General features: G+C 39.4%; 1 protein-coding gene across 8 annotated transcripts in view; it reads left to right on the forward strand.

The window, feature by feature from the left end:
• Positions 1-10099, forward strand: part of PLEKHB2 (pleckstrin homology domain containing B2) — a 50038-nt gene extending 39939 nt beyond the window's left edge. For 4 of the 8 annotated variants that reach the window (XM_072788682.1, XM_072788678.1, XM_072788683.1 and 1 more), the window contains 2 exons: positions 1974-2079; positions 7346-10099. In XM_072788682.1, the coding sequence (XP_072644783.1) occupies positions 1974-2079; positions 7346-7482 (243 nt within the window). In that variant the 3' untranslated portion in view covers positions 7483-10099. Of the gene's footprint in view, positions 1-1973; positions 2080-3996; positions 4139-7345 lie in introns of all 8 variants that reach the window. The other 4 variants (XM_072788677.1, XM_072788680.1, XM_072788681.1 and 1 more) reach the window with 2 other exon arrangements.
• The last annotated feature ends 4312 nt before the right edge of the window (positions 10100-14411 follow it).

A 14411-nucleotide genomic window follows, 5' to 3' on the forward strand; every position in this document is an offset into this window, starting at 1 on the left:
AACAAGGCAGGAAACCACAAATATTGGAGAAGATGCGGAGAAAAGGGAACCCTCTTACACTGTTGGTGGGAATGTGAACTGGTGCAGCTACTCTGGAAAACTGTGTGGAGGTTCCTCAAAGAGCTAAAAATAGACCTGCCCTATGACCCAGCAATTGCACTGTTGGGTATTTACCCCAAAGATACAGATGCAATGAAACGCCGGGACACCTGCACCCCAATGTTTCTAGCAGCAATAGCCACAATAGCCAAACTCTGGAAGGAGCCTCCGTGTCCATCAAAAGATGAATGGATAAAGAAGATGTGGTTTATGTATACAATGGAATATTAGCCATTAGAAATGACAAATACCCACCATTTGCTTCAACGTGGATGGAACTGGAGGGTATTATGCTGAGTGAAGTAAGTCAATTGGAGAAGGACAAACATTACATGTTCTCATTCATTTGGGGAATATAAATAATAGTGAAAGGGAATATAAGGGAAGGGAGAAGAAATGTGTGGGAAATATCAGAAAGGAGGACAGAACATAAAGACTCGTAACTCTGGGAAATGAACTAGGGGTGGTGGGAGGGGAGGGGGCGGGGGGTGGGGGTAAATGGGTGATGGGCACTGAGGGGGGCACTTGATGGGATGAGCACTGGGTGTTATTCTGTAAGTTGGCAAATTGAACACCAATAAAAGTAAATTTATTATATAAAAAAAAAAGAGTTGGCCATTTAACTGACTGGGCCACCCAGGCACTCCCAGAAGATTTTTAGTTTGATGCAATCCCAATTGTTTATTTTTGTTTTGTTGTCAAATCAAATCAAAATATTGCCAAGACTTATATGGCAGGTGGCTTATTGCCTATGTTTTCTATTACAGTTTTTTGCTTTCAAGTCTTATGTTCAAACCTTTAATCCATTTTGAGTTGATTTTTGTATATGATGTAAGATGATGGCTCAGTTTTATTCTATACATGTGGCTGTCCAGTTTTTCAAACAACATTGGAGAGACTGTCCTTTCCCCATAGTGTATTCTTGGCTCCTTTATCATAGATTAATTGGCCATATGTGTGTGGGTTTATTTCTGGGCTCTCTATTTTGTCCCATTGATCTGTGTGTTTGTATTTATATCAATATCATACAGTTATTACTGTGGCTTTGTCGTATAATTTGAAATTTGGGAGTGGATGCTTCCTGCTTTGTTGCTTTTTTCCTTAAGATTGCTTTGTCTTTTGGGGTTTGCTTTGGCAATTGGGATCTTTTGTGGTTCCATAAAAATTGTATAACTGTTCTGTTTCTGGGGAAAAATGCCATTGGAATTCTGATAGTGATTCCATTGAACCTATAGATTGCCTTGGATAGTTTTGACCTTTTAACTACTCTTATAATCCATGGGCACAGAATGCTTTTTCATTTATTTGTGTTTCCTTCAGGTTTTTTTTTTTTTTCCTTCAGTGTCTTGTGGCTTTCAGGGTACAGGTCTTTCACTTCTTTGGTTAAATTTATTTCTAGGGTTTTGTTGTTGTTTTTGATTAATCATAAATGGAGTTTCTTAATTTGTCATTCTGATAGAAAAGAAACAATAGATTCATATATATTGATTTTGTATCCTGTAACTGTACTGAATTCCTTTTTTTAGTTTATTATTTTTTTTTTGTAGTTTCTCAGTTTTCTTTCATCTGCAAATAGTGACAATTTACTTCCTTCTCAATTTATTTGCCTTTCATTTCTTTTTCTTGCCTGATTGCTCTGGCCAGGACTTTATGATGTTGAATAAAAATGGTAAGAGTGGGCATCTCTTTTTCCTGATCTCAGAGGAAAGCTTTTAACTTTTCACTGCTGAATATGATGTCAGCTGTGGGCTTGTCATCTATGGCCTTTATTATGTTGAGGTACATTCCCTCCCCACCCACTTTGTTGAGAATTTTTATTACAAATTGATGCTGAATTTCAAAATTTTATTTCTGATGGGCCTATTTCTTTTCAGACATATGGCTGTGGTCCATACAGTGGTGCGTACCCACCAGGAACTCAAGTTGTCTATGCTGCAAACGGGCAGGCTTATGCTGTACCCTACCAGTATCCATATGCAGGTAACTCATGCCCACCTTCCATTCCTCAGTTCTCTTCGTTTAGTGGGTAGATCAAGGAGTCCCGAAGGATATGTATTTCTCAGTTTAAGGATAAATGAGCTATGTTTCTGACTATAGAGCACAAATCATTCTGGTACTATGTTTTTTTAAAAAAAAACAAAAAAAAACCCATGTATTTTTACACTCCCTTAGAAAGTTAGAGTAGGCTTTTCAAAACTTCACTATTGTATTTAGATTTGTTCCCGAGGAGAGGATTTGTATTTACTGGTATTCACTTATATTAAGAAGCAACCAAACTAAGAGGCCAGTTTTAAGGGTAACAGTCTCCTGTTTTTCTCTTCCGGTAACATCCTTCAAAAATTATCACTACTCAGGTGATACTCCCTTTTGCAGGTGAAGTAAAGACTTGGAAGGTACTTGTATTTATTCTGGGCTTTTGATGCACTTCTTTCATTGTTCACCTTTCCTGAGAAAGATTATAGATGTGAGTAACTGGCTTGTGTAGGTAGGATAGCTCAAGTCCTGGGTGCACTTTTGGCACTGGGAGGTGTAAGAGAATGCTGGCTATGAGGCTAGAGCCTGCAGTCAGGGTGAGGGGGCTGAGAGCCATGTGACTGATGTACTGAAGATCAAGGTCACACCCAGATGCCTGGAGAGCATAGGAAGTCAGGCAGGAGCAAGTTGCAGTGGACATGGCATGTCAGATCCACATATAAGAGAATGAGCTGGCGAATAGCCTAGAACAAGAACAACAGAGATAGGAAATCTGAGGGGTTTGTGAGCAAATGTAGTGCAGTGGAAGGAGTGGAAGGAGAATCTGTTACCAGAAAGGTTAAGTGGGCACTGATGCTAATGCCAGAGATCACTGGCTCCCGAGTCAAAGTGTCTTTGTCCTTCTAATTATTGGTGGTTACTTTGGTTTCTCATACTTTTAGCGCATGAGGGTTTCTCCGCTCATCTGTTCCTGCAGTCTGATGCAGTTCACTCAACTAGCACGGACTATGAGAGATTCTGCTTGCTTGACTTTTTTTCATGTCAAGTTGAAAACCAATAAATGATGATGCTAGAAAATGAAGTATTTGTTAGTCCTGTGATCTTAGCAGAACTAAGTGAACTTAGTCAGTTCACTCAACTAGCACGGACTATGAGAGATTCTGCTTGCTTGACTTTTTTTCATGTCAAGTTGAAAACCAATAAATGATGATGCTAGAAAATGAAGTATTTGTTAGTCCTGTGATCTTAGCACAACTATTTAACAAAGTATTTGTTAGTCCTGTGATCTTAGCACAAGGTGTGAATTACCTTCCTCATATAAAATAAATTTTTCAGGGATCCCTGGGTGGCACAGCGGTTTGGCGCCTGCCTTTGGCCCAGGGCGCGATCCTGGAGACCCGGGATCAAATCCCATGTCGGGCTCCCGGTGCATGGAGCCTGCTTCTCCCTCTGCCTGTGTCTCTGCCTCTCTCTCTCTCTGTGACTATCATAAATAAATAAATTAAAAAAAAAGATTAAAATAAATTTTTCATCTTTGCAATTTTGTATTTTTGCATTTCTTTTCTCATTTTAAAATTGTATATATTTTGTCATATTCGCTGTTTACTTCCTTTTTTCTTGTTTGCAATTATAGGTACTGCTTTAAACATCTCTGATTTTCTTTTTTATTCCTGTTAAATCTTAGGATACATTTTTTATTTGTGCATATTAATATGTCAAAGAGCATAGACACTTATACTTCTTTTGATACATTGAAATGTATAAAAGTTCTCAAACATGTGAAAGTAGACATGACAGTAGTGTCATGAACTGTCATTTGTCCATTATCAGCTTCAGCTACCACATCATGCCTAATTTTATTTCACTTCTATCTCTTTTTCTCTTCTCTGGATTGTTTTTTTTTTTTTTTTTTTTTTTTTTAAGATTTTATTTTATTTATTCATGAGAAACACAGAGCGGAGAGAGAGAGAGGCAGAGACACAGGCAGAGGGAGAAGCAGGCTCCATGCAAGGAGCTTGACATGGGATTTGATCCCGGGTCTCCAGGATCATACCCTGGGCTGAAGGTAGGCACTAAACTGCTGAGCCACCTGGGCTGCCCTCTCTGGATTGTTTTGAGGGAAATCTGGACTTTATAACATTTTATCTGACAGTATGACAATAAATCTTTTTTCTTTTTTTTTAAGATTTCATTTATTCATGAGAGACACAGAGAGAGTGGAAGAGATATAGGCAGAGGGAGAAGCAGGCTCCCTGAGGGGAGCCTGTTGCAGGACTTAATCCCAGGATCCCGGAATCACTCCCTGAGCCAAAGGCAGATGCTCAACCACTGAGCCACCCAGTTGTCCTGACAATAAATCTTGATACCATTTACCCAATTGATTCTCAGAACAGTGTGCCAGTTTCTGACGCCACTTGGAGTTCATGAAACACTGGTTTCTCAGTCGTCCTGAAAGATAGCTTATTGTTGTTAGCTCTAAAAGTTTTGATAGCTTTGTTAGGTCTAAACAGATTGTCAAGTGTGTTTTTTTTTTTTTTAATTTTATTTATTCATGAGAGACAGAGAGAGAAAGAGAGAGAGGCAGAGACACAGGCAGAGGGGGGAAGCAGGCTCCTCCCAAGGAGTCTGATGTGGGACCTGATCCTGGATCCTGGGATTATGCCCTGAGCCAAAGGCAGACGCTCAACCACTGAGTCACCCAGGCATCCTGTCAAGTGGTTTTAATTAACTTTTCTGCGATGACTGGTGAAAATAAACATGGTATAATTATTTATAAATTTGATTTCTTTGCCCATTTATCTTGGAGTTGGTGATGGGTTTTTAAGCCCTAGCCTGACCAAGCCATGAGAGCCAGCCTCTTAATTCAGCTCCCAGACTGGCATAATCTCAGCTGTTTCTTACTGTTTGAAAGAGCAGAAGTTTTGTGCAAGTGCTTATAAAGGGAATTTCTGTAAATCAGATTCTGTCTTTATCATTGACTTGTCTTATACAAAAAGCACTCTCATGTACACCCTCAATATATTTGCTGTAAAGGGCAGAGTCAAGTAGGTGGGCATTCAACATTAGCATTGTGACCAACTAGTAAGTATACTTGCTATAGAGGAGCCGAGTTGGTTTGTGGTCATCCCATAGTAGCATTGTGCTGATAACCAGACAGGAGCTTCTCAGCATTTCTGGATGCTCCAGTGCTTTGCCAACTTCATGACATACTGTTGCCTTTTGTCCTTTTGTCCATGCATAGAGCAGGTTAAAGGTGCTCTCTCTCTCTCTCTTTAAAAATTTTACTTTAATTTCCACACCCAACGTGGGACTCAAACATAGGGCCCCGAGACCAAGAGTTGCATTCTCTACTGTCTGAGCCAGCCAGACACCCCCAAGCCCTTCTCTGTAATATGATTGGAGCCAGTGGTCAGTCAGCCAATGTAAAAAGTACAAAGGGTGCTGTGTACACACTGTAAGTGTTCTGTTTTAATTTACCCACATTAGTGGATGGTTGTTCAGCTGTCTTTTGATGTGGGCTCTAGGTCTTCAAGTTGGCTTCTGTGGTTGGAGTTTTCTGTCTTACAGAGATTGTACTGATGACATTATTGCACTGCAGTTTTCCCTTGGCAAGTACAAATGACAAGTCCATATTTTCTGATTCTTCTATAATTTACTCAGTTCCTTGCTTTGATAGTAATTTGTAAATGTTATCTGCCTTTAGTTTTCCCTAAAGTATCTGATTTAGTAATCCTGGGGAAACAATATCTGCCTGTTTCACATTCACATTTTGGCCATTTATGGAAAACTCAGTTAAATTAGGTAATTATAATAAGCACAACTTGGAAATGTTTCCAGCTGACTTGGGTAAGGACTTCACTCCTTGGTAGGAGCAGAGGTAAGCAGGAGCTGCAGGAGAAGGCTCTCCTGGTCATGTGGTATGGGAGTCCCTTGGTGTGACCTTCTGTGGGAAATGCAGATTTAGATTGTCCAAGGGATCTTTTTAATTAAATCAGCCTACAATTTTTTACTGTCCTATATTTCATAGTTACAGTTGCCTAACTGAAAACTTTAAAATTTTAAGGCTGTGAAAGTAAGTTTTTACAGTTTCCTAACTTTGAGATTTAAACATTGCATAAAAGATTGTTGGTTTCCAGTGCTGTTACCTGTACTTGATCAGCCCATAGGTTTGTAATGGTCTCATTCTACTATATAGCTTTAGGGTTTTCTCCTCTCTTCTCCCCCTCCATTATATTTGAGGCATTAGTGGTCCTGAGCTTACAACTGTAGCCCTAGTGCCTGGGTTTTCATGTCTTAACTGCACTTAACCCCCTGTGTGCCTCACTTTTCCCCATTGGTAAAATGAGGATAATAGTAAACTCCTTTTACAAGGTTGTGAGGATTAAGTGTCAGTACACGTAAATGCTTGTAGTACTCTAAATGCTTAGAGTGATAAACACTTCTAAATGTTAGCCTTTATTTTGCTGTTGGTTTTTATCTGCATGAATACATTACTATTGGATTAGTTTCTAGATCCCTCCCCTAGGGTTGAATTCTTAAGTGAATAGTGGGTCAGGAAGGAAAGTTAACGCTGTTTATATTCGAGTAATTTTAAAGCTGATTAGCTATTAGACAACATAGCTGTGAAGTATAGAACAAATGATACATTCCAGTTGTAAACTTTAATCATGCAAATTAATATTAAACTTGTTTAGTTTGCTTTTTAGAAGTTTTTCCGCTAATATAAGTATTTTCCCCCATAAAGACATGATTAAAAATTAAAAGCAAGTTATATTAGCAGATTTAAGGTATAATTTAAAAATGGTTTGCATGAATATCACGAGACTAATTAGCTTTTAAATGGGTTTTACATATTTACCTTTAGGTGCAGATTCTTGGCTCTTGCCTTGTTGCAGCTTTGTGTATCTCCCACGCTGTCCCCCATCTACCTGTCATCCTCGGGAGTGTAATGTGAAAGGCAGACACTGAAGCTTACAGCTTCATTAGGATCCTGCTGTTTGCAGTGGTTGGGGCTTTGGACTTTGGAAAGTTGAGCACCTTGATTTCCTCTTAGTGCAGTCTTAGAGACCATTACCTTAGCCTTTGGTGGAGGAGAGCTGAGGAGCACCCACTCAGCCACCCCACACCTCTCCAGAGGAAGACGGCACTGAGAGGAGGGACACAGATGCAGGGAGATGTGGCCTCTACCATTTTCAGGATATGCTGTCTTTCTGAGGGAATGTTGGACTTCACAAATTGCTTCTCACAGGTTCTGCTTTTTACTTTTTTTTAGGACTTTATGGACAACAGCCTGCCAACCAAGTCATCATTCAAGAGCGGTATCGAGACAATGACAGTGATCTGGCTCTGGGCATGCTGGCTGGAGCAGCCACGGGCATGGCCTTAGGGTCTCTGTTCTGGGTCTTCTAAAGTCCTTCATATCTGGATTTGCATAGCTTCTGATGCCCTGTGTGCAATACTATAATTTGCAGGGTGTTTCTGTTGGTGATAAATGTTTTTAATAATAGTTTGAATAGTTCTTTTGAAAGTGGTGACATCATAGTTTAATCCATACACTTACTGTAGAGAAGACTTCTGACTTCTGCTTAGCTAAAACATGAACTTTTTGGAGCACTGGTTCATTCCAGGAGTTTCTTTGTAGAACTCCCTGGAAGATCTTATTTTGAACACACCTGTTTTGAAAGGCATTTTCTTTTCAGAGTTAGGTATTAGTGCTTAAGGGACAAGTACTTTACTGTTGTGTTAATAGTATGGTGATGTATGAGTGAGTGTTGTGGAAAGGAGTTGATGCAGTTGCAGTTTCTGTTAAACATCAAATTTACAAGCCTTAGATCAAAACTGGGTGCAAGTAACTTCAGGAATCGTGGGCTGTTAAGCTCTCAGGAATTTCCCTGAGGCAGTGGGGTTGATATTCCCACCATCTATAGGGCCAGTGACTGCTCAGGATGATGGGGGAGGGGCAGCCCTCCCTCCTCCTCCCCTTTAAAATAATGCTTCATTTTAGTCTTTGTTTTCTTGGTACTGATCCTTGGAAAATATCTCACATTAGGAATTGACATAAGCCTCAGAGTTTTTTAGGGCTTTATCCTTTAAAATTTGAAGAAGGCAAAATAATTCCAAATATGTGGAGGTAGATTGACTTTATTCAGAGACATTATGTTTTTAGTGGCTGCTTTGAGTATTTTTATTGCCACCTCAGACTACTTATAGCTTATTTTTCTACTTGTTGAGAAAGTGCTATTAAAAGAATGGTGAGGAAAATGGAATGAGAGCCATAGCTACGATGTTACTGTGTCAGGCTTCCAGGGATTGCACTGTGTAGAGGATGCTCTTTTCTGTCCTTCTGAAGGCTGTTAAAGAGCAGGTGTCTTGTATTGTGCAGGATTGGGGCCTGTAGCTGTCCCCCAAGCACTGAGGTGCATGGAGCCCTGGTGGTAGCATACTGGGGCTCTTGGGACCATGGCTGTGGGGGAGACTCAGGTTATAGATGGGAAATGAGGCCAAAGGACATGAATGACCTGCTGTTGTCAAGATATTACTCAACCTGACTAGGACACCAGCTTTGTTTTTATTCCTGACTCAGGTGTCATAGAGAAGTGTAAACATTTAATTTTGAGCCCCAGCAATGTTTGAAGCCCTGGAAAACCCCATAATACTGCATTTCCGTTATTTATGTGAATTTATAAAGCCCCTGATTAGTCCATTTTACTGTCCTGCATACTTTAGAAAATGTTAGCACAGTAACAGTGCCTGTCCTCGCACTCTCTTGTGGCCCGTTTCCACAAAATACACTCCTAGTACCACAAATTTTATTTTCATTTTCTGTGGCCAGTTACATACATAACTCATGTGTCTTACTGGTCAACTGACTCCATCTCTGAGCAGATTTAAATAGATCTCCACGTGGAAGCATCTGCCACAAATGACCTTTATGGTGACCACAGGCAGGCCTGGTTTCCTGGACAGTTCTGGTGAACTTATGGCCACTGTAGAGTCTGTATCTAGCTGAAAGGAAGTGCACTTGATTGTCATTTCTTTGGATATTTGATACAGCGGAAAATTGCCAGATGATGTGTGACAACGCCAGTTTTGTTGGTTAAAAATGTTGCTTTTATGATTTTACATCCTATATAGTAAGAATGGCTTTATTCAGATTATAGTCATTACTAGAGCTGTATGCTTTACTAACAAAATATTAAGCAGTTTTTAATGTTGAATTGGGGTATTAATTTTGAACTTAGAGTTACTGGAACCACACACTATTGAGTTAGGTCACTGAAATGCCCAGGAAGCAGAGTTCCCAACTGACAGAAGGGGAAGATGTGAACTGAAGTTTAGGCATTTGTATGTGCACCCTGTTGGCCAGCCCGACTGCGCAGACAGAGTTGAGCCTGGAAATTCACTGTTGCCAGTGACTTGATTCTGATACGAAATGCATAGTGGTTATAAAGATGGGCTGAGATACTTCATTTCCCTGGTCCAGCTTCCAAAGATGTTAACTTTGTGATCTCAATTTAGGTAATCCTAAGTAAAAAAGTTAAGAGGTGGAAGCAGCTTGTTCAGGTGTGAGTAGGCATTTCACTGTCATGTATACCTCTATATAATGTACCTGAAAGAAGTTGGCCACTGACCTTGCACACATGCCAATCTGATCTTTTAATTCCTGGAGTGCACTTCAGAGTCTTAGTAAAGAGAAGGGAGAGACCAGTGGCTGTGTTTCAGATGATCATCCTGAAACAGGCCAGACCAGGACCCCCAGGATGTTTGTACGGTTGAGACAAATGGCCCAGGTATATTTTCTACATTAGTTATGATCTGTTTCATTTTTCTTTCTCCTTCCCAAGTTTATGTAGACACAGGCATGGAATGCAGTTCCATTTTTCACCCCTAGAATTGATCTATTTTCTGATTGCTTCCCTGTCTCTGGTATTCTCTTATGTCCTCAGAACCTGTTTTTCCCTGTATATGCAAATTGTATGTTTATAGGTGAAATGTTAATGCATTAAATGATTAACCTTAAAGCATATTTCATGGTGACTTCTATTTTTTTAATTTATTTAAACTAAAAAATAAAATCCAGCTTGTCCATTTCTCCCACCCCCAACTTCTGACAGCCACTAATATATATATATATTTTAGATTATTTTACAGTAACACACTGTCAGCTATTTCTGCTGCATCATGAGGAATATGAGTGGCACTTACTGAGAATTCCCTAAGTGCTGGGGAATGTGTTATCACATCAGAAAACAGTGACTCATTAAATTCTTGTATTAACTGTATGACAGGTATCATCCAGGTTATGTTGGATGAAATAGACTCAGAAGTTAAATACATTTCTTAGGAGCACACATATAGTAAATGAAATGGGTTTGTATCTGATACTAAAGCACATTCTTTTTATTTCTGCTATATGCATATAAAGGTACCATTTCTACATGAACATATGGTTAGCATGTATAATAATTCTTCTAAGATGACTATTAGAACACTGTACCATTTTCCTCAGTCAGATCCACTTGGCAGTGTAGGTTCAGTAACTTATCCAGTATTTTTGGGTGCATGACTTTGTGTTTTTGTTGTTGTTATAAATTTTCTTTAGATCCTGAATTACCTCGCTTTTCTTTGGGCTAGTTTTTCTGTTTACCTCACCTATTGCAGACTTTGATTAAATGGTGATGTGTGGGTACATGGTATAGTTTAAGATGAAGAGTTTCATACCATTAGCTCTGGGTCTCTTGGTTTCATCTCTATAGAGAAGAATCCTTCAGAATTTTGCCCAGAGATGGTTTTGGATGTGAGGAACATAGATACTCCATACACAAACTGCACCCCTTCCCCTTTTCAGCCTGACTTTGTCCCCATCTCCTGTCAGGCTGACCCCTGCAGCCTCCATCTCCTCTTAAAACTTTTTTTGAATAGGCTATATACATTTTCATAGCTCCAGAATTTTTTTTTTTAAATGAGAGCTTGAGTAAGGGGTTTTCCACCTGCCCGTTTCCTACCCTCTCTTTGCTTAACCACTACTGGTTTATTCTTCATGAGATCCTTCATGCATATATAAGCTAGTACAAAGATATTTTTCTTCCCTTTTTACACAAAGGGTGGTGTATATACCCCTGGTACTTAGACGTTTTAGATTCAGGATCCTTTCATACTGTTAAATTTTTGAGGCCTCCAAAGAGTTTTTTAAATGTGACTTATATTTATCAATACCAATATTATAAAGATACTTAAAAATTTTTAAAAAGGTAAAGCTATTATATAGTGATGTTTTAGGCCTATAATTTATAAAATGCATTTTCCAAAATAAAATCAGTGAGGCAAAGCATTTTCACATTTGAAAACCTTTCTTTAGTATAGGTACAGTATAACAAAACAGCTGGTTTGTCCTATCTGCTTTTGCATTCACTCTGTTGTGATATGGTTTTTAGTTGATGTGTAGAAGGAAATATGTAGTTGGAACATGTAGTGAAATATGTAGTTTCCAACATGTAGTTGGAAAGGGAGGACCTAGCAGACCCCCTGAAAGGATGTCGGGCATCCTTAGGGGTCCTTGGGTCATATCTTGAAAACTGCTGATGTATGATGTATGGTGTCCTATACCTATTTTTTTTTTCATATAACATGTCGAGTATTTCCATATCAGCCCATAAGGAACTTTGTCATTCATTTGATTTACCCTTTAGTCCAGTACCCATTTGACTTTTGCGGTTATTAATTATGCTATAAAGAAGGATATTGTACAAATGTTACTCATTCCAGTGTGGGGCTCTTGAAGGGGTTCTGTTCTTGTTGACTTTGTGGAACTAGTGAATAACAAGCTTCCCGGGAGCATAACCATCCAAAGTTCTTACTGTAGTCTACACCTGCAGGATCATACCAACATGTGGAAATGAGAGTCACATCACTGGATGTAACGGCTGACTGCTATGATGGCCACTTTAGATCTCAGGAGCTGACCACAGAAGGTCTTACTGTCTTAAATCCCTGTCCCGTGGTTTGAATAGGAAGGGGAGACTTATGCCCCAGGCTGTTAATAGGGGACCACACTGCCTTATCTAGTTGTCTAGGAGTATTCCATGGATTCTTCTGCATCCAACTGGAAGACAAAGATGGTGAAGATAACCCATTCCTCAGCTTGGCAGTGGTGCTCAAAATTTTTTTTCTATATTTTTATTGGAGTTCGATTTGCCAACATATAACACCAAGTGCTCATCCCGTCAAGTGCCCCCCAGAGTACCCATCACCCAATCACCCCATCCCCCCCACCTCCCCTTCAACTACCAATTGTTCTTTTCCTGGAGTTAGGAGACTCATGTTTTGACACTCTCTCTGATTTTTAGTACTCATTTACTCTCCTTTTCCCTATAATCCCTTCCACTATTTTTTATATGCCCTGTATGAGTGAAACCATATAATTATTGTCCTTCTCTGATTGACTTACTTCACTCAGCATGATACTCTCCACTTCTATCCACTTTGAAGCAAATGGTGGGTATTCATCATTTATAATGGCTAAGATTCCGGTATATATATATATATATATATACCACATCTTCTTTATCCATTCATCTTTCAGTGGACACCGAGGCTCCTTCCACAGTTTGGCTATTGTGGACATTCCTGCTATAAACATTGGGGTGCAGGTGTTTTGGCTTTTCACTGCATCCCTATCTTTGGGTAAATTCCTAGTAGTGCAATTGCTGTGTCGTAGGGTACCTCCATTTTTAACTCTTTAAGGAATCTCCACACAGTTTTCCAGAGTGGATATACCAGTTCACATTCTGACCAACAGTGCAAGAGGGGTCCCCTTTCTCTACATCCTCTCCAAAATTTATTTCCTGTCCTGTCAATTTTCACCATTCTTACTGGTGTGAGGTGATAATCTCATTGTGGTTTTGATTTGTGTTTCCCTGATGGCAAGTGGGTGGAGCATTTCCTTATGTGCTTGTTAGCCATGTGTATGTCTTCTTTGGTGAAATTTCTCTTTATATCTTTTGCCCATTTCATGATTGGATTGTTTGTTTCTTTGCTGTTGAGTTTAATAAGTTCTTTATAGATCTTGGATACTAGCCCTTTATCTGACATGCCATTTGCAAATATCTTCTCCCATTCTGTAGGTTGTCTTTCAGTTTTTTTGACGGTTTCTTTTGCTGTGCAGAAGCTTTTTATCTTGTCAAAATAGTTCATTTTTGCTTTTGTTTCCCTTGCCGTCATAGATGTATCTTGCAAGAAGTTGCTGTGGACAAGCTCAGAAAGGGGGTTGCCTGTGTTGTCCCCTAGGATTTTGATGGAATCTTGTCTCACATTTAGATCTTTCATCCATTTTGAGTTTATCTTTGTGTATGGTGCAAGAGAGTGGTCTAGTTTCATTCTTCTGCATGTGGATGTCCAATTTTCCCAGCACCATTTATTGAAGAGACTGTCTTTCTTCCAGTGGATAGTCTTTCCTCCTTTATCGAATATTAGTTGACCATAAAGTTAAGGGTCCACTTCTGGGTTCTCTATTCTGTTCCATTGATCTATGTGTCTGTTTTTGTGCCAGTACCACACGGTCTTGATGACCACAGCCTTGTAGTACAACCTGAAATCTGGCATTGTGATGCCCCCAGCTGTGGTTTTCTTTTTTAAAATTCCCCTGGCTATTCGGGGTCTTTTCTGATTCCACACAAATCTTAAAATAATTTGTTCTAACTCTCTGAAGAAAGTCCATGGTACTTTGATAGGGATTGCATTAAATGTGTAAATTGCCCTGGGTAACATTGACATTTTCACAATATTAATTCTGCCAATCCATGAGCATGGAATATTTTTCCATGTCTTTCTGTCTTCCTCTATTTCTTTCAGAACTGTTCTATAGTTTTTAGGGTATAGATACCTTACCTCATTGGTTAGGTTTATTCCTAGGTATCTTATGCTTTTGGGTGCAATTGTAAATGGAATTGTCTCTTTAATTTCTCTTTCTTCAGTCTCATTGTTAGTGTATAGAAATGCCATTGATTTCTGGGCATTGATTTTGTATCCTGCCATGCTGCCAAATTGCTGTATGAGTTCTAGCAATCTTGGGGTGGAGGCTTTTGGGTTTTCTATGTAGACTATCATGTCATCGTCGAAGAGGGAGAGTTTGACTTCTTCTTTGCCAATTTGAATGCCTTTAATGTCTTTTTGTTGTCTGATTGCTGAGACTAGGAATTCCAGTACTATGTTGAATAGCAGTGGTGAGAGTGGACATCCCTGTCTTGTTCCTGATCTTAGGGGAAAGGCTCCCAGTGCTTCCCCATTGAGAATGATATTTGCTGTAGGCTTTTCATAGATGGCTTTTAAGTTGTCGAGGA

This window comes from Canis lupus, chromosome 20 (genome assembly GCF_048164855.1).
Source record: "Canis lupus baileyi chromosome 20, mCanLup2.hap1, whole genome shotgun sequence".
Classification (NCBI taxonomy): domain Eukaryota; kingdom Metazoa; phylum Chordata; class Mammalia; order Carnivora; family Canidae; genus Canis; species Canis lupus.